The 20,125-nt window shown below is 43.3% G+C and overlaps 1 protein-coding gene across 3 annotated transcripts; it reads left to right on the plus strand.

Annotated features, from left to right (window-relative positions):
- Positions 1-3,965: 3,965 nt before the first annotated feature.
- Positions 3,966-8,547, plus strand: LOC134943281 (gamma-crystallin 1-like). Of its 3 annotated transcripts, none has more exons than XM_063932221.1 (3): positions 3,966-3,974; positions 6,687-6,939; positions 8,279-8,547. In XM_063932221.1, the coding sequence occupies exons 1-3, from the start codon at positions 3,966-3,968 to the stop codon at positions 8,545-8,547; spliced, it is 531 nt and encodes a 176-aa protein (XP_063788291.1). The 3 variants fall into 3 exon arrangements, with proteins under 3 accessions (XP_063788291.1, XP_063788293.1, XP_063788292.1); XM_063932223.1 differs by having other exon boundaries at positions 6,687-6,933; XM_063932222.1 differs by having other exon boundaries at positions 6,687-6,929; positions 8,272-8,547.
- The last annotated feature ends 11,578 nt before the right edge of the window (positions 8,548-20,125 follow it).

Raw genomic sequence — 20,125 nt, forward strand, 5'->3', positions numbered from 1 at the left:
TGGTGGACCTGGCGGGGACGCCCCTGTAACGCCTGCCTGAAGGAAGCAAGTTACACATGCTGTGGCCGGGGTGTAGCTGGTCCTTTACTATCTTCGTTGCCCGCTTTTTATCTCTGGATAGATACAGGTCCTGGACTGAGGGAAGGTCGGCCCCGATGATCTTCTCTGCGGTTCTGACAACCATGTCGACGCCCATAACGTTGACACCTCAATGTCGACATCAGAATGTTGACGTGGTTCAAACTGTTAACAGACACCAGGCTGACAGCCTCAAATTGTTGACAGGTTCACAATTTTGATGTTTGAAGTGTCACCATGCGAAATATCGACATCCTGAAGTTGCAGACGGTTAAGGTTATGCGCCACCAGGAAGGTAAGGCTACAGGGCAAGGCAACAGTCAAACTACAGGGGGAGGTTACGATTAAGCTGCCGGTGGTGGGGGGGGGGGGGGGGGGGCTGTGTTAGGTACTAGGCGGAATGTTAGGTATATAAGGAGAAATACTCACCGGAACACAGGAGCATCACAGCTCCACACCAGAGGTTATTGTCACAGCACTGTCAGGATACGGAAGAAGATGCCGGAGTCGCAGCTGCCCCCCCTTCCCCCTCCCGGGAGAGGGTAAGAAGCCACTAGACCACCAGGTATAGTTTGTCTACAGTTCATCATGTCGACAAATCATCCGGATAGACGTGATGAACATTATCATGGTCACTGTCAACATACTGCGCGTGCCGACATAATGCATGTTGACATTTCGACCCTGTGACCATTCTCATGTTGACCTGACTATCAACATGATAACTGTCGACAAGTAATTTGACACCCCTATAAACAAAATCATTTTATCACAAGTTACATTTAGTTGTTTGTTACGTAGTTGTTGTTTTATATTGCGCTTCAGATTAGCTGCAACGATTGCTCTCACAGCGTAGTTTCATCTATCATTTAACGCAACAAAGATTCTGTCTCTCACACAGTATTTTTCCTATGAATAGTCACTATATAAATGCATGGAGGGTAAATTGGTGCGTACTGTACATTGTATACACGATGTGCTGAGCGTTAGATGGGCAATGGAAAAAACATGCTATGTACACAAAAAACACAACAATGGCCGTTTTACTGAAATAACAATGTGCAGCACAAGTGAATGTTTTGTCTTTTGTCAGCGAAAATACTTTATTACAGTTTACATTTGCCGAACCCAGCAGCGGAGAAGCTATATATATCCAGCTGCAGAGTATATGGGCAGAACACAGACTCTACAGCTCTGATCTACCCGTCCTGAGCCAAAATGGGAAAGGTAAAGGAGAAGAGTGTTATGCTTATACTAGGGGGGAAATGTATCAAGCCGTGGTGTGAGATAGCTTGGAGAGGTTGCACAGTGCAGTCAGCTAGCTTCTAACTATCATTTATTTAGCATAGTTTATAAAATGACAGGAGCCGATTGGTTTCTAATTAAGTTTAGGACATATTTGTACATAATTACTTTATTTCTTAATAAGTCTTTTTCTGCTACAGTACTTTTCTCCTCCATTGTATTACTTCTCCTGCTATGGTACTTTTCTCCTCCATTGTATTACTTCACCTGCTACAGTACTTTTCTCCTTCATTGTGTTACTTCTCCTGCTTCAGTACTTCTCCTTCATTGTGTTACTCTTCCTGCTACAATAGTTTTCCCTTTATTGTATTACTTCTACTGCTACAGTACTTTTCTCCTTCATTGTATTACTTCTCCTGCTACAATAGTTTTCCCTTCATTGTATTACTTCTCCTGCTACAGTACTTTTCTCCTTCATTGTATTACTTCTCCTGCTACAATAGTTTTCCCTTCATTGTATTACTTCTCCTGCTACAGTACTTTTCTCCTTCATTGTATTACTTCTCCTGCTACAGTGCTTTTCTCCTTCATTGTGTTACTTCACCTGCTACAGTACTTTTCTCCTTCATTGTATTACTTCTCCTGCTACAGTACTTTTCTCCTTCATTGTGTTTCTTTTCCTGCTACAATAGTTTTCCCTTCATTGTATTAATTCTCCTTCTACAATAATTTTCTCCATGATTTTGTTACTTCTCCTGCTACAGTACTTTTCTCCTTCATTGTATTACTTCACCCGCTAGAGTACTTTTCTCCTTCATTGTATTACATCACCTGCTACAGTACTTTTCTCCTTCATTGTGTTACTTGACCTGTTACAGTACTTTTCTCCTTTATTGTATTACTTCTCCTGCTACAGTACTTTTCTCCATTGTGTTACTTCACCTGCTACAGTACTTTTCTCCTTCATTGTGTTACTTCTCCTGCTACAGTACCTTTCTCCTTCATTGTGTTACTTCACCTACTGCAGTACTTTTCTCCTTCATTGTGTTACTTCACCTGCTACAGTACTTTTCTCCTTCATTGTGTGACTTCTCCTGCTACAGTACTTTTCTCCTTCATTGTGTTACTTTACCTGCTACAGTACTTTTTGCCTTCATTGTGTTACTTCTCCTTCTACAGTACTTTTCTTTCATTATGTTACTTTTCCTGCTACAGTACTTTTCCCCTTCATTGTGTTACTTTTCCTGCTACAGAACTTTTCTCCTTCATTGTGTGACTTCTCCTGCTACAGTACTTTTCTCCTTCATTGTGTTACTTTACCTGCTACAGTACTTTTTGCCTTCATTGTGTTACTTCTCCTTCTACAGTACTTTTCTTTCATTGTGTTACTTTTCCTGCTACAGTACTTTTCCCCTTCATTGTGTTACTTTTCCTGCTACAGAACTTTTCTCCTTCATTGTGTTACTTCTCCTGCTATAGTACTTTTTTCCTTCAGTGTTACTTCTCCTGCTACAGTACTTTTCTCCTTCATTGTGTTACTTCTCCTGCTACAGTACTTTTCCCCTTCATTGTGTTACTTTTCCTGCTACAGAACTGTTCCTCTTCATTGTGTTACTTCTCCTGCTACAGAACTTTTCTCCTTCATTGTAATACTTCACCTGCTACAGTACTTTTCTCCTTCATTGTGTTACTTCTCCTGCTACAGTACTTTTCCCTTTCTTTGTGTTAGTTCACAATGAAGGGGAAAAGTACTGTAGCAGGAGAATAGAAGTACAGTACTTTTCCCCTTCATTGTGTTACTTCACCTGCTACAGTACTTTTCTTCTTCATTGTTTTACTTCTCCTGCTACAGTACTATTCGCCTTCATTGTGTTACTTTACCTGCTACAGTACTTTTCTCCTTCATTGTGTTACTTCTACTGCTACAGTACTTTTCTCTACATTGTATTACTTCTCCTGCTATAGTACTTTTCTCCATCATTGTATTACTTCACCTGCTACAGTACTTTTCTCCTCCATTGTGTTAGGTCTCCTGCTACAGTACTTTTCCCCTTCATTGTGTTACTTCACCTGCTACAGTACTTTTCTCCTTCATTGTGTTACTTATCCTGCTACAATAATTTTCTCCTTTATTGTGTTACGTCTCCTGCTACAGTACTTTTTTCCTTCATTGTGTTACTTCTCCTGCTATAGTACTTTTCCCCTTCATTGTGTTACTTCACAATCAAGGGAAAAAGTACGGTAGCAGGAGAAGTAATAGAAGTACAATACTTTTCTCCTTCATTGTGTTACTTCTCCTGCTACAGTACTATTCTCCTTCCTTGTTACTTTACCTGCTTCAGTACTTTTCTCCTTCATTATGTCACTTCTCCTGCTTCAGTACTTTTCTCCTTCATTGTTCTACTTCTCCTGCTACAGTACTTTTCTCCTTCATTGTGTTACTTCTCCTGCTACAGTACTTTCTCCTTTATTGTGTTACTTCTCCTGCTACAGTACTATTCACCTTCATTGTGTTACTTTACCTGACACAGTACTTTTCCCCTTCATTGTGTTACTTCTACTGCTACAGTACTTTTCTCTTCATTGTGTTACTTCTGCTATAGTACTTTTCTCCATCTCTGATCTACCCGTCCTGAGCCAAAATGGGAAAGGTAAAGGAGAAGAGTGTTATGCTTATACTAGGGGGGAAATGTATCAAGCCGTGGAGTGAGATAGCTTGGAGAGGTTGCACAGTGCAGTCAGCTAGCTTCTAACTATCATTTATTTAGCATAGTTTATAAAATGACAGGAGCCGATTGGTTTCTAATTAAGTTTAGGACATATTTGTACATAATTACTTTATTTCTTAATAAGTCTTTTCCTGCTACAGTACTTTTCTCCTCCATTGTATTACTTCTCCTGCTATGGTACTTTTCTCCTCCATTGTATTACTTCACCTGCTACAGTACTTTTCTCCTTCATTGTGTTACTTCTCCTGCTTCAGTACTTCTCCTTCATTGTGTTACTCTTCCTGCTACAATAGTTTTCCCTTTATTGTATTACTTCTACTGCTACAGTACTTTTCTCCTTCATTGTATTACTTCTCCTGCTACAATAGTTTTCCCTTCATTGTATTACTTCTCCTGCTACAGTACTTTTCTCCTTCATTGTATTACTTCTCCTGCTACAATAGTTTTCCCTTCATTGTATTATTTCTCCTGCTACAGTACTATTCTCCTTCATTGTATTACTTCTCCTGCTACAGTACTTTTCTCCTTCATTATGTCATTTCTCCTACTTCAGTACTTTTCTCCTTCATTGTTCTACTTCTCCTGCTACAGTACTTTTCTCCTTCATTGTGTTACTTCTCCTGCTACAGTACTTTCTCCTTTATTATGTTACTTCTCCTGCTACAGTACTATTCGCCTTCATTGTGTTACTTTACCTGCTACAGTACTTTCCCCTTCATTGTGTTACTTCTACTGCTACAGTACTTTTCTCTTCATTGTGTTACTTCTGCTATAGTACTTTTCTCCATCATTGTATTACTTCACCTGCTACAGTACTTTTCTCCTTCATTGTGTTACGTCTCCTGCTACAGTACTTTTCCCCTTCATTGTGTTACTTCACCTGCTACAGTACTTTTCTCCTTCATTGTGTTACTTCACCTGCTACAGTACTTTTCTCCTTCATTGTGTTACTTCTCCTGCTACAATAATTTTCTCCTTTATTGTGTTACATCTCCGGCTACAGTACTTTTCTCCTTCATTGTGTTACTTCTCCTGCTACAGTACTTTTCCCCTTCATTGTGTTACTTCACAATCAAGGGGAAAAGTACGGTAGCAGGAGAAGTAATAGAAGTACAATACTTTTCTCCTTCATTGTGTTACTTCTCCTGCTACAGTACTATTCTCCTTCATTGTTACTTTACCTGCTTCAGTACTTTTCTCCTTCATTATGTCACTTCTCCTGCTTCAGTACTTTTCTCCTTCATTGTTCTACTTCTCCTGCTACAGTACTTTTCTCCTTCATTGTGTTACTTCTCCTGCTACAGTACTTTCTCCTTTATTGTGTTACTTCTCCTGCTACAGTACTATTTGCCTTCATTGTGTTACTTTACCTGCTACAGTACTTTTCCCCTTCATTGTGTTACTTCTACTGCTACAGTACTTTTCTCTTCATTGTATTACTTCTCCTGCTATAGTACTTTTCTCCATCATTGTATTACTTCACCTGCTACAGTACTTTTCTCCTTCATTGTGTTACGTCTCCTGCTACAGTACTTTTCCCCTTCATTGTGTTACTTCACCTGCTACAGTGCTTTTCTCCTTCATTGTGTTACTTCACCTGCTACAGTACTTTTCTCCTTCATTGTGTTACTTCTCCTGCTACAATAATTTTCTCCTTTATTGTGTTACATCTCCTGCTACAGTACTTTTCTCCTTCATTGTGTTACTTCTCCTGCTACAGTACTTTTCCCCTTCATTGTGTTACTTCACAATCAAGGGAAAAAGTACGGTAGCAGGAGAAGTAATAGAAGTACAATACTTTTCTCCTTCATTGTGTTACTTCTCCTGCTACAGTACTATTCTCCTTCATTGTTACTTTACCTGCTTCAGTACTTTTCTCCTTCATTATGTCACTTCTCCTGCTTCAGTACTTTTCTCCTTCATTGTTCTACTTCTCCTGCTACAGTACTTTTCTCCTTCATTGTGTTACTTCTCCTGCTACAGTACTTTCTCCTTTATTGTGTTACTTCTCCTGCTACAATACTTTCTCCTTCATTGTGTTACTTTCTCTGCTATGGTACTTTTCTCCTTCATTTGGGCTTTTCTCCTTACGTTTGCCTCTTACTTCACTCTTACTAGGTACTCAGGATTACTTTTTTTGTTGAAACGGAATTGGTATAAAATTGCAGATTAAGCATGATGATGCATGTCGACGGTCACTGGTATCGGACCTGCCTTGGATTGTCTACATCTTCGTCAACTTGAATCCCTTTCCCCCAACTTCTTTATTTTTAAATTCATGGCGCTGCTTTTCTGTCGATTTTGCATCTTAGCTTACAGTGAACTGCAGTATTAGTGCTTTGTAGTTATCAATTGTAAGTACAGATGGAGCCATCTTTATCTTGGCCTTTAATAGGATTACCTGAGCCGGGGCAGTCAGACTTAATCCCCTGCTGTAATGACTTTATCTCCTGATGTATTGTTCTCTCTGTATTGTATTGCAGCTGAGAACAATAGATGACAGGCTTATGCTAATAAACCTTGGTGCACCATGGCACCGCATGTAAGCCAAGATAAACATGGCTCCATCTGTATGATAACTTTATCTTCAGAATATAATGAACCAACTCTTTATTCAACCTTGTTATATTTCAGATCATCTTCTACGAGGACAAAAACTTCCAGGGCCGCTCCTACGAGTGCAGCTCTGACTGTTCCGACCTGCACTCGTACTTCAGCCGCTGCAACTCCATCCGTGTGGAGAATGGAAACTGGATGCTGTACGAATTCCCCAATTACAAGGGGCACCAGTACTTCCTGAGGAGGGGGGAGTACCCCGACTTCCAGCAATGGATGGGTTTTAATGACTCCATCCGATCTTGTCGTTTAACCCCTCAAGTGAGTTATCGTACTTGGAGTATATAACGTATTACTATTATAATTAATATTATTAAAATGATCATTTGAATGTGATGAACAGAAATAAGAGCTGCAGGTATCTATAAAATAAGGTTTTTTTATAATGGAGCTATTTGGAATTCTGTAGATATTCTGCAAAATACTTCTATATATTTCTGACACAGGATACGTACAGAGTTCTAGAGCTGTTAATAAACTTATCATTGTAAGTAATCACAACAAAATATAGTAGATGTGCTGAAAGGGAAAATATGAAATACAGACGGGACGGCGCAAAGTTTACAGTTTGATCTTTTTACTCATAGTTGCAATTTGTCTTCTAAATATTATCTGCAACTAAATTCATGTAATAAATTGTTATTGTTGACACTAAATCTGTCTGTAACACAGTGATATCATATACAGTATACAGCGTTTCTGTAATACAACACAACTGCACTAACTTATTTTATCTGTGACCATATGCGCAGCTAATAATCAGGGGTGCCGATAGCTTCGCCACGCCCCGGTAATGAGAGCGGACATGGCCAATGAGGGGAGGCGTGGTCAGATCACTCCAGTCAAGATATTAAAAAATATAATTTACATGCAGCCATGAAGGGGGTGGGGGTGGAGATGTCACCGGCGGGGGCGAGATTGCTTCCTTTCATCATCAGTGAGAGAGGACTGGCCATCGCTGCAGCTGCCTCTCTCCCCAGCACATGCCAGCGGGTATAGTAGGGTATGCCGGCGGCCAGCATACCAGCACCAGAATCCCAACCGCTGGCATACCGACAGCTGGACAAGTGCAAATGAGCCCCTTGCGGGCTCACTGCATTTGTCACGCTGCCAGCACGGTGGCGCGCTACGCGCAACCCTGCTATCTATTCTCCATCCAGGGGGGTCGTGGACCCCCAAGAGGGAGAAAAGGTGTCGGTATACCGGCTGTCAGGATTCCGGGGCCGGTATACTGTGCAGCGGGATCCCAACAGCCGGCAAACTGAGACCACACAATGCCAGCATGTGTTGTGTGCTGGGCTGGGAGATAGAATTTTGCAGCAGCAGTCAGTCCTCTCTCTTCACCCAATGTGCGTCTGTCAGCAACAGGGAAGGGGGAGGGCAGCGGAACCCGGGACCCCTCCAGGCCCCTCCATTGGACCCGGGGCCCATGTAAGGAGTACCCCCCCCTCCTAACAACCAAGTCATCCTGTGAAATGATTGATTCCTATTTCCATGTAGCTATGGTTTGTACAGTAGACATGACTTTTCCATCTCCTGACTTGTATACCTATAATCCTGGTCATCAGGCTTTTTTAATGGTTTCTTGTTGTGTACTTCTCAGCACCGAGGGTCCTATAAGCTGAGAATCTACGAGAGAGAGGATTTCAGAGGGCAGATGATGGAGTTCACTGAGGATTGCCCAATTGTGCATCAGCAATTCCATTACCATGACATCCACTCCTGCAATGTCCTTGAGGGATTCTGGATCTTCTATGAAGAGCCCAACTTCAGGGGACGTCAGTACTACCTGAGGCCAGGAGAGTACCGGCGATACGCCGACTGGGGAGCCATGAATAGCCGCGTTGGCTCTTTTAGGAGAGCCACAGATTTATACTGATAATGACCACGCTGCAAAACTTCGCTTCTGTTTATGGAACATATTAAAATATTTTATTTTTGCCTTACACATTCGGAGATCAAATAAAAAGAAAATAATTATAAAACATTTACAGTGTTTGATGTTTATTGGATTAAGAATTTATGGGGTTTCTACTCTGCAATGAGTTTAACTGATTGGCTAGCGGATATCATTTTGCAACCTACAGTAAATTGATGACTTTGCTTGTTGGGCATCTTCTTTACTTTTCAGTAATCCAACTGGTCCAGTAGAGTTTCCCATTACAATTGGACCTAAATATCTGCAATTCTGTATGCATTGGATGCAAATGTTTATTTAGAACAGATCTATGTAGTACCCAAGGGTGAAATAACTGACCAGCTAGGACTGACAACCTAGAGAGGAGTTTGTTGCTCACCAAGCAATCACTGGCTGGAGCAGTGAAGTAGGAGGATGGAGACCTGGAATCATTATGTGGATGCAATATCTGGGTCAATATTTAAAAATGTCTGATACTGGAGATGTTAATTCAGGTTTATCATTACTGCAGTAGAATTCATCCACTAGCAACAACATTAATGATTACCCAATAGAAAATAAGGGAGAGAAGGAGAAGGTTAGACAGGTGCTGTAGTATGTCAGTTGCTCCCAAGCTGGGTCTACAAGGTACCCAAACAATTCATGATTCAAGGATATCATGCCCGCTGCATGAGGTGTATAAACATGGAGACGACTGACAACAGAGAGAGCTGGATGGGAAGGTCAGGACAGGTCAGGATCAGGTGCGGCATCAGTGGCAAGAAACAGGAATGGAGCACAGGGACGGCAGGAACCAGGAACAGGACACACAGGTAGAACACTGGGAAGCACTAAAGGGGTAATTCAGACCTGATCGTTAGCAAGCGATATTTGTACTGCTGCGATCAGATAGTCGCCACCTATAGGGGAGTGTATTTTAGCTGTGTAAGTGTGCGATCGCATGCGTAGCAGAGCGGTACAAACAGATCTTGTGCAGTCTCTGCACAGCCCAGGACTTACTCAGCCGCTGCGATCACTTCAGCCTGTCTGGGACCGGAATTGACGTCAGACACCCGCCCTGCAAACGCTTGGGCACGCCTGCGTTTTCCAACCACCACTCCCAGAAAACGGTCAGTTGCCACCCACAAACGCCCTCTTACTGTCAAGTTCCTTGCGATCGCCCGTGCAAATGGATCCTTCGCACAAACCCATCGCTGAGCGGCGATCCGCTTTGTACCCGTGCAACGCGCCTGCGCATTGCGACGCATACGCATGCGCAGTTTGGACCTGATCACCCACTGTGCAAAAATGCACAGCAGCGATCTGGTCTGAATTACCCCCTAAGTCTGAATGATGGAGTAAGGAAATAGAGGCTACATTCTGGCCTGTTCAGTGCTCAGAGGCGACCTTTCATATGGGTGAGATTTAAAACTCGCACCAATTGTGACGTCACTTTAAATCTTGCACAGAAGCCTGCGTACATTCCTATGGGAGCCAACGCTGCCTGGGCTATCTGCTAGGGGGAAGAGCTGCAGGAGGAGATCTTCAGTAGCGGCAAATAGGGATTATACGCCCACTGCCCCGTAGCGTGAGTCGGAGACCAGTGCTGCCAGTACTGGCACGTGAGCACCAGTGTCTGGCGAGCTGTTTCCTAAGCCGCACTCTACCTGTAGTAGTGCAGAACTATGCCTACCTCTCACAGAACAGACAGGATCGGTATGAAATACCTCCAATCAAAATCCCGACGGTCGAAATCCCGACAGCAATTGACCGATGGTCAAAATCCCGACAAGGTCAAAATCCCGAAATGGATAAAATACCGACATTTAAAATACCGACAAGGTCAAAATACCGACATGTAAAATGCAGACATGTCAAAATACCAAGATGCATTTTTCGTTGTTTTTTTGTGTGGATGTTGACATAGGTCGACATGGACACCATATAAGTGTACCACGCCCCCTCGCTGCGCTCAACATGGTTCGGGCACGGTGCCTCGCTGCGCTCGGCACACTATTATATTCCCCCTCCAGGTCCACTGGGATGGTAAAGTATGAACAAGTCGGTTTCAATGAAAAAAATCATGAAAAACTCATGTCGGTATTTTGACCTGTCGGCATTTCCCATGTATTTTGACCTTGTCGGTATTTAAAAAATCGGCATTTTGTCCATGTCGGGATTTTGACCGTCGGTCAATTGCTGTCGGGATTTCGACCGTCGGGATTTTGATTGGAGGTAAATTGACTGCATCCCGATCAGACATTATAGCTATAATAAATCTGAGCTGTCAAACCAGTAGGTAGTTTTAAACAGTTTGGTAAAATAGCAGCGTCAGTATGCATAAACTCTTCAGCGACCTAGTTACCTACCTGTAGGTGGTAACTCCTCTGCAGTTTTTTGCCTGCAGGATTCAGGCAAAGTTCCGCTGTTCCTGGGGAGAAAGAGCCGCTCCTCTTCAGCGATCTCCTCTCCTATGAGAGTTCTCCGCCTGTGTCTGTGAAGTTGCCACGCATGCGCGCCATTTCCGATCATGGCTCGGCAGCCACTGTATAGACGGAGACAGAGCTATCTTCATCTCCTTTCTGGGTACTCAGAAACCCCCCCTGCAGGCGCTACTGCATCTGATGTGGACATAAATAATTAATCAAGTTAATCAAGTGAATATATAAATATACAGGACTATACACAATTCTGGCGTTCTGCAAACGGCCACTGTAAGTAGAAAGGCATTAGCGCTTGTCTCTGGTTCTCTGCTTACGGTCATTTACTTGTTACATTCTCCACAAAGATTAAAATGAATAATGTAGATAATCATTACACTGCTCAGTATTCAGAAATCTAAAACCATAACACAATATATCCGTCAATGTCAATAGCTCAGCACAATGGTTAAATCAAAATGACTGAGGTGCTAATTATATCACCTGTGGCCAAGCATGGATACAGTGCATCCGGAAAGTATTCACAGCGCTTCACTTTTTCAGCATTTAGTTATGTTACAGCCTTTTTCCAAAATGGAGTAAATTCATTTTTTCCTCGAAATTCTACACACAATGGGGGTCATTCCGAGTTGATCGCATATAGCAACTTTTTGCTGCTCGTGCGATCAACTAGATGCCGCCTATGGGGGAGTGTATTTTAGCATAGCAGGGCTGTGATCGCTTGTGCAGCCCTGCTATGCAATAAAGGTTTTGTGCAGAACAAGACAAGCCCTGCACCTACTTACCCAGTGCGACGGATCCAGCGATGAAGGTCCCGGCTGTGACAGCAGACATCTGCCCTCCAAACGCCTGTGTTCGCCTTACCACGCCTAGCAAACGGTGAGTAGACGCCCCGATCCTCCTTCCCGCTGTCAATCTTCTTGCGATCGGGCCTTCGATCGATTCCTTCGGTCCTGGCGTGTGCAATGCAGGCAGCACGCAGCCGCAGTTCTGACCCGTTTGCATCACAGCGAAGAACTGCTGCGTGCGAACGGGTCGGAATGACCCCCAGTACCCCATAATGACAATGTGAAAAAAGTTTTTTTGAGATTTTTGCTAATTTATTAAAAATAAAAAACTAAGGTACCTCAGTAACATTCATTTCCATTCAGTTTTGACTACCTCACCGGAGTTTTCACCAATACTGGCCAAAGGCTGCAGCGACCAGTTGGTTACTAAGCGACAGAGCAGCGGCACAAACACACGGCAGTTTATAGCACATCTACAGCACATCTTTTTTTTAAAGTGACAACTTCTCACTGCTACTCTCACAGCACTTAACCACGTAACTGGCGATTTTCCCCCCCCGAAAACCGTCCCAAAAATGTTGGCTGGTTCTATGACATAATTTGGTGAAAAAACTTTTTTAAACTTGTCCACAAAGTTTTTATTAGAATAAAAGAAAAGAAAAAACATTTTTAAAATTATTTAAAAAAAAAAAAGCTTTTCAAACATCGGAACATCGGTCACCATCAAAACATTGTGACCTTTGTGACCATCAATCCCGATGACGGTAATTGGGGAGGAGAGATGTAAGAGGGGAGATCACGCTGGGCTGCCCTGTCACTGCTGGCCACAGTGATCGGGACAAGGGGGTTCCAGAGCCGCAACTGTGGGTTTTTTTTTAATGCTGGCAAGCGGAGTGACGCTGGACCGCCTGCCCGATCTCTGCTAGCTGCAGTGATCGGAACAGGAGGAAGAGGCAGGAGGAAGGGTAGAGCTGCGTATGGACCAATCACTGCACACAGTGATCAGGACAGAGGGGGGGAGGGTTTCCGCCGGGTGGGGGAAATACTGCAGGGCTGCCCGATCACTGTATTCAGCAGTGATCAGGATACACTGGGGGCAGAGCCGCGGCAGTCGCAGGAGGGGACCCTTCTGATTGGTCGCATCAGATGCGACCATGCCAGGCAAGTGGTTAAATATTATTTAGAAGTTAAATATTATTAACGCGGTGACACTCCTTGGCCCAAATCACACATGATTTATTTTTTTTTATATTTTTTTTTTAAATGTAACTTCACACTGCAATTCACAGCACTTATATTAGTGATGCAGTGGTACGGCACAGCTAGAGAGGAGGAGGTCTGTGTGCAGGGGTGTCTGGTCCCCTCCTCTCTAGCCGGCAGTGCTGTGGACTTTGTACACCAGGGTCACTGTGGGATCCTAGCGCTGTCCCATAGTGTAGTGCCCATGTGCAGGTCTCCAGGAAAATGGCATGGTGGCCATTTTCCCAGTGATTTCCTTACTACACATGTGCGAAATGCAAGGAAAATGGCGCCTGGTGATTTTTGCAGTGCCGCTGCTGCCGACGCGGGACTCCAGAGGGAAAGTATTGAAAAAAAATGGGGGCCCACATGCACCGCACATACTGCATCCATTACAAATATGCCAGTGCAGCCTGGCCCTAAAGTTAAACACACACAAGTTTTACAAATAAATAAAAATTCTGTTTGTAAACAATTGACAACAACCTAACACAGCGCTTGTAACGTGGTGGCTTGGCCTGGCTCTAAAAACACACAATTATTATTATTTTTTTTATATCCTTTAACAGATTTTCTTGGGAAAAGGACTTGAGATTTTATTTGTTTTACTCACTGCTGCAAATCACTGCGGTTATATGTGTGCACCAATAATGGCTTAATGCTGCGCTGCAGAGAGTGACAAAAAAAACCCACCAGTGTGCCCCAAGGGTTAATGCTTGGCTGCACTGTTGGCAGTTACAGCACCAGTAAAGGGTTAACACTGCCCTGTATTAGGATCTCTGGGCTGCACTGCGGTCAGTGACAAAATAAAGAACACCAATGTGCGACAAGGGTTAACACTGCCTTGTATTAGGAGCTCTGGGCTGCACTGCGGGCAGTCACAAAATAAAGAACCCCAATGTGGGACAAGGGTTAATGCTGCACCTGTATTAGGAGCTCTGGGCTGCACTGTAGGTAGTGACAAAAAAAGGTTAAGTTATGGCACCAGTGTGACACACTTAGCCAAAAATACTTGTCCAGTATTAATAACACTAGGGACATGGGTGCTCATCAAACAGTGTCCTCGTTTAAGTCCTCAATAAAGCTTCCTTCCCTCTGGCGGCCCTGTGTGAAATGGTGCCTGAATCCAAAGCACGTGAGATCCGATGTCGGGAAGATGACGTTTTGCTTTGTTTTTTAATCCGAGCCTGGCGGGATAATTCAAGGACTCGGATTCCTTGGAATTCCTCAGATCCTGGAAGTTCGGTAGGCACGATCACATCTACTAGGTATTGTTCAATATGTAACTAAAAATATAAAAAATCTATACTGTGGGGCTGATTCAATTGTTTTGGGGGTTACCACATGTATTGGGTGCCCACAGGGGCTATTCAATTGTTGCCCCTGCTGGGCACACATGCCCACTATGCATGCCCATTAGTACCGGGTTTAGCCATGCAAAGTGACAAAACCCAACAAAAGTACAGGTTAGGGTGCACAAACCACGAAGATTGCGTACATTTCAGCTTGGCCACCGCACCATTTTCCCTGTGATTTTACAGCACTCCCAACAAGGGGATCCAGAAGAGGTAAGTATAGAAGAAATGGGTAGAGCATGTGCAGTTTGGGCCCTTCTGGACTCCAGGGGCCCATATGTATCGCACACACTGCACCCTTTAAATATATGCCATTGCACAGTGGAATGTGTCGATAGATAAGTCCTACTGTGACACTAATCCCCCCCCACCCCACTCCCAGATCCCCTCTTTGCACTTTTGATACTGGTGCACGCTGTACAGTATTCTGTAGTGATACCAGTGGTCATAGACCACTGCATGACTGCTGGGTAGGCCTGGCGACAGGGGGTACAAAGGGTACCCCCTTCCCCCCAGGCCCTGAGGTACAGAGAGGCTCCCAGGTACAGAAAAAAAATAATTTTAGAATGAATTTGGCACACCGTGATGACCCCTTAGAGCTTACTTGCTCCCATGCCCTGCTTAGAAGAACGGTGTCTCCATAACAGAATACAGACAAAGTCAATGTTTTGGGAAAATGAATTTTTGTCTCTAGGAAGGGGAGCACATCCCTGAAATATCAACTTAATTAAATCCACTTTTACATAGGGATGAGCGGGTTCGGTTCTCAGAGAACCGAACCGTACCGAACTTCACCATACGAGTCCGGATACGAGCCAGGCTCGGGTTTTCCCGCCTGACTCGGAAACCCGAACGAGGCAAAACGTCATCATCCCGCTGTCGGATTCTCGCGGGATTTGGATTCCATATAAGGAGCCACGCGTCGCCGCCATTTTCACTTCAGTCTCGGAGAGTGTAGTGAGAGGACGTGTCTCCGTCCTCAGTGTCTGTGTGGGGGCGGGAAAGTGGGGTGGCGAGTCTACTTACTGCTGTCTTGTGCTGCTCAGTCCAGTCCAGTGTAGTCAGTGTCTTATGCTGCATCAGTCCAGCCAGTCACAGTGTTGGTGTCCTCTGCTGCTATATGTCCCCAGTGCTGCTGGCTGCTATATAAGTCTCTTGCAGTTTTGCTATGTTTATGACTAGACAGGGGGCGATCGGGCACCAGTCAGATTGATACAGTATTGATATGAGAGAACCAAAGATTGGACAATTAGACGCTCCAAAATAGGAAAAAGAAAAAAACACCTGTTTTTTACTTAGGTAGATGGCGTTGTCCTAGTTGGTGGTGCGCCCAGAGCCAGGGAGTACAAGTACTGGGAGAGGGAGGGAAAGAAGGCTCTTGTGTGGGCGCACTCTTTAGAAAGGAAAGAAAATTTCTATGACATATGAAAAGAAATACTTAAAACATAACTTTTATTGTTAAAACATTAATAACAAAGTTACCCATGTAGCTGATCCATATAGAAAAAATTTATAATAATAAAGTTTTTAAAATGTTCTGGTCTTTTTAATCACAATGTGTGATTGGAATGGTTGTAGACATTTGATCGTCTTACCCCCAATTCCCCTGACCAGTACAGAATATCTGTATTGATGGGACCAAGGAGTGGTCGTGAAAATTATTTGATAAGTGCGTCCCAATAGGGCTACTTAGATTCAAAAATAAAGTCTATTAAAGTGATATTATGGCTAAGATATATTGACGATATATTCATTATCTGGGACGGAGAGAGGGACCTTCTGATGGATTTCATAAAAATTCTCAATACTAATGATCTCAACATCACATTGACATACACCATCAGTACAGAAAAAGTTCCATTCCTGGACCAGAACATTTACAAATCTACAACAGGCTTTCTCGAAACCGAGCTATTTCGTAAAGAGACTGCAACTAACAGTCTCCTTTTCCAGACCAGCTCACACTTCCCTCCCACGGTTGAAAACATCCCTAAAGGGGAGTACCTAAGGCTGAGGCGCAATTGCTCAGAGGAGCATGCCTTTAAAATCAAGAGCAGAGAACTCACTAATCGCCTCCTAACCAGGGGCTACAGTAGACGCTCACTTAAACGCGCATACTCAGCCACAGCAATGGTAAAGAGAGAAAGCCTGATCTTCAAGAAGAAGAAAGAGGTCCCGAAACAGGACGAGGTTATCAGATTCATAGGAACCTTCTGCCCTGAGTGGAGTATGCTCAAGAATGCGATAACAAAACATCTTTCCATACTACAGTTGGATCCGGATTTAACTCCTTTTTTGAAATCACCTTACAGATGAGCTGGCGTAGATCCAAGAACATCAAAGATCAGCTAGTTCGGAGCCACCTAGTAACATCTACACCTAAGAAACCCACCGTCATAGGCTCTTTTCCCTGTGGCAAATGTAAATCATGCCCGCAGATATCTAAAACCAATACCGTTATGGACAGGTATGGCCAAACAGTGAAGCTACAACATTTCTTCAACTGTGATACTCAAGCGGTCATCTACTGCATAACCTGCGGATGCAATCTTAAATATGTTGGCATGACTACACGAAAACTCAAAGAAAGAATTCTGGAACATTTGGGCAATATACGTAATGCTGCGAAAGACCTTGCCCGTATGAAACAACTCACTACTGTTGCCAGGCATTTTCACTATCACCACAAGGGATCCATCAAGGAACTAAAAGCCTTTGGCTTAGATCGTGTCCATTTGGGCATACGAGGTGGGGACATTACCAAGGAACTCTACAAGAAAGAAAGTGAATGGATTTTTCATCTTAACAGCCTCAGGCCTTTGTCCTGAATGAAAACATCAATTATGCAGTGTTCCTGTGAAGAATCCTCCCAGTATCAGAACCAATTCAAACTCTCATCATTTTTCCATAACTGGCCTTTCTTCTCCTGCCACTCTTTCCTTTTCACTCTCACCTTCCCTTCCTTTTCCCCACCTTTTTTTCCCCATCTCTCCCCTTCCCCTCCCCTTCCCCCCCCCTTCTCTCCCCTTCCCCCCCCCCCCATTTTTTTCCCTTCCATTCCTTTCCCCCCTCCCCCCCCCTTCCCCCCCCATCCCCCCCCATTCCCCCCCTTCTCAATCATCACCACTGACCCTTTCCCTGAGCAGTTCATCCTCCATAACCTAATCCACATTCCTTTTTATCCACATATCCCGTTCTGAACAACACTGTCATAACGATCTCCAAAAAAAAAACCCTCTTTTTCATTCTTTCCTTTATTCTCTCACTTGCTCAATCCCATTCATCTGACCCCTTCCCTGGTTAGTCCACTCTCCACAACCGGATTGACACTTTTCTAATTTGCACATTCCCTTCAAACCAACATGGTCACAACGTTCTCCAAACAACTTTTTCATTTTTCACCCGCCCATCCCCTTACCCACACCACACTCACAGGCACTCATTCACTGATCATTCCCACCAGCATGCACCCCCGTTTCCCATTACAACAACCTCTTTCTCCCCTTTCACATTTTTTTCATTTTTTCATTCATTCCTTTTCACCTCCTCTCACTGGCACACACTTGCCCCCCTCACCTTTCAGTGCGTGCCAGCCTTTCCCTCCCCTCCCCTCACTTCTCATCACTTTTTCACTATAATCACTTTAATCCTCAGCTTCAATTATCCTCAATGTTTACTAGCATTATTTATCTACCCTATTTATTTCCCATATCACTTCCCATTGCATTACCATTCTTTTCATTACATATCTGCTAATTTGCTTAAATCCTTGATCCAATTAAATCCCATGCTAATTTAATTCTCAGTTACCCCTCTCTCTACTTAGGGCTCCTACCCATCATAATGCTCCCCTAATTCTGTTTCCTATTTATTTTTCAAATAGCCTTCCCTTCTCTGTGCTGCCGTTTTGCCACTATCTAAGATGGCGCCCAGGGTTTACTTGCTCTTATATTATGCAACTGCCGTCCACAAAGACGGCGCCCGGGATCTCGCGACATTTCAGGGCCACCCGACCACACGTGTACGCACGGCCAGCCAGCGACATGGCGTCTCAACTCAAGATTACATAATCTCCGCCCCCTATTTCACGTCACGCCCCGTCACCATCGCAACTGATTGACGCTTCTCAGCGGCGGCTGCTATCTCTGGCCCAGCGTTTAAGAAATCGTCCAGCCATTGGTCAGTATTCATTTATTAGCTGCTACGAAACCTCATGCTGCACTCACCCTCCTAAACCCGGAAGTGAACAAGCCCGTCAGGGCGAAACGCGTTTTCCACACGGGGGGGGGGGAACCACACATGGAGTGAATCTCTAGCTCCTGCACTCGCATCTGACGATGCCCCGACCTGTCTACTCTGATGATTTTTTTCTATCTTGGTGACAGTAAGCCTACTGCTGTTCTGTTTACAATTTATACAGACAGCAACTTGCTATGTGTACTCATTAATATGCACTCACTAATATGCCTTATTTGATTATATAATTGAGTAGACCTGTGTAGTACACATCCAGCCTCCTGTTATAAGCTCTATTTCTTAACAGCAAATATATTTAACATTTTTCTCCCATTCTTTCTCTTATCTTCTCTATCTCTTTTGTTTTGCTAGTTTACACCTGCTAGTGATTTTACACTGGTATGCTGAGTTTTTTTACCAGCAGAGGCCAGTATACTGTTATCAGATTTTTTCCACTTACTGTGATCCTCAGTGTGTTTTCTGTCATTAATAATACAATTATTTTTCCGGCACAGCCTGTGGGATTCACCACACTTGACTTGGTTAAATTCAACTGTACTTCCACACTCAGCTCAGGATGTATTATGCTTATTAATTAATTTTCTCTAATTGATGCTGAAAATACCTTGTTTACATTGTTTGCCCAGTCTGGGTAACATAGTATGGATTTAAACTTTGAAAAGTGATACTTTCCTTTTCCCCAAGTGTCAATACCAGCATTTATCGTTTCGGGGTGAATTTCCCGTATGACAGATATCATTTCCATCTTACCTTAATGGTAATTCCTCACTGACCATTTAACCCAAATCACAGTTTTTATACCTCTCGCTCACGCTTTACTATTTTTTCGTGGACTCTCATCCACGATTCACGGAGCACAATACCACGGATGTGGGATTTGATGAGCTGTGTCTAACGCGGAAAGCAGATCCACCTATTTTTACTTTACTTATTTATCTTTTTTCTTGATTAACTGTCCTCATTCCCTCTATCCCTCCATCTCCCTTTTTCTTATTTTCATATATAGGTGCACTCTCATTGGTATACTTGCATATAAATTCTCTACTATCATACCTCGCTGCCAATGCCCGATCTCGTCCGATCTTGGAAGCCAAACAGTGTTGGGCCTGGTCAGTACCATCTACCTAGGTAAAAAACAGGTGTTTTTTTCTTTTTCCTATTTTGGAGCGTCTAATTGTCCAATCTTTGGTTCTCTCATATCAATACTGTATCAATCTGACTGGTGCCCGATCGCCCCCTGTCTAGTCATAAGTATTAGCCTATACTGTTGTAACAACAGTCTCTGATCGTTTGGCACGGTTTTTTGTTTAATTAATTTTTATACTGATTAAATCAATATCCGTCCTTTCTTTACCCAGTGATCCTTTTTAGCAGCTAAGCACAATCATTAGTTTGTTTAACTTTTGTTATTGAGGAGCAACTCGAGATACCTAACAAACTTATCAGCAATATTTGGCTTAGGATCTATATCAGAATCCAT

Source organism: Pseudophryne corroboree, chromosome 7 (assembly GCF_028390025.1).
Source record: "Pseudophryne corroboree isolate aPseCor3 chromosome 7, aPseCor3.hap2, whole genome shotgun sequence".
Lineage (NCBI taxonomy): Eukaryota > Metazoa > Chordata > Amphibia > Anura > Myobatrachidae > Pseudophryne > Pseudophryne corroboree.

Bases quoted from the DNA above. Each gene is read 5' to 3' on its own strand.
- LOC134943281 (XM_063932221.1), top strand. The intron at 6,940-8,278 runs GTACTTGGAGTA...CTCAGCACCGAG, and splicing joins AACCCCTCAAGTGAGTTATC to GGTCCTATAAGCTGAGAATC.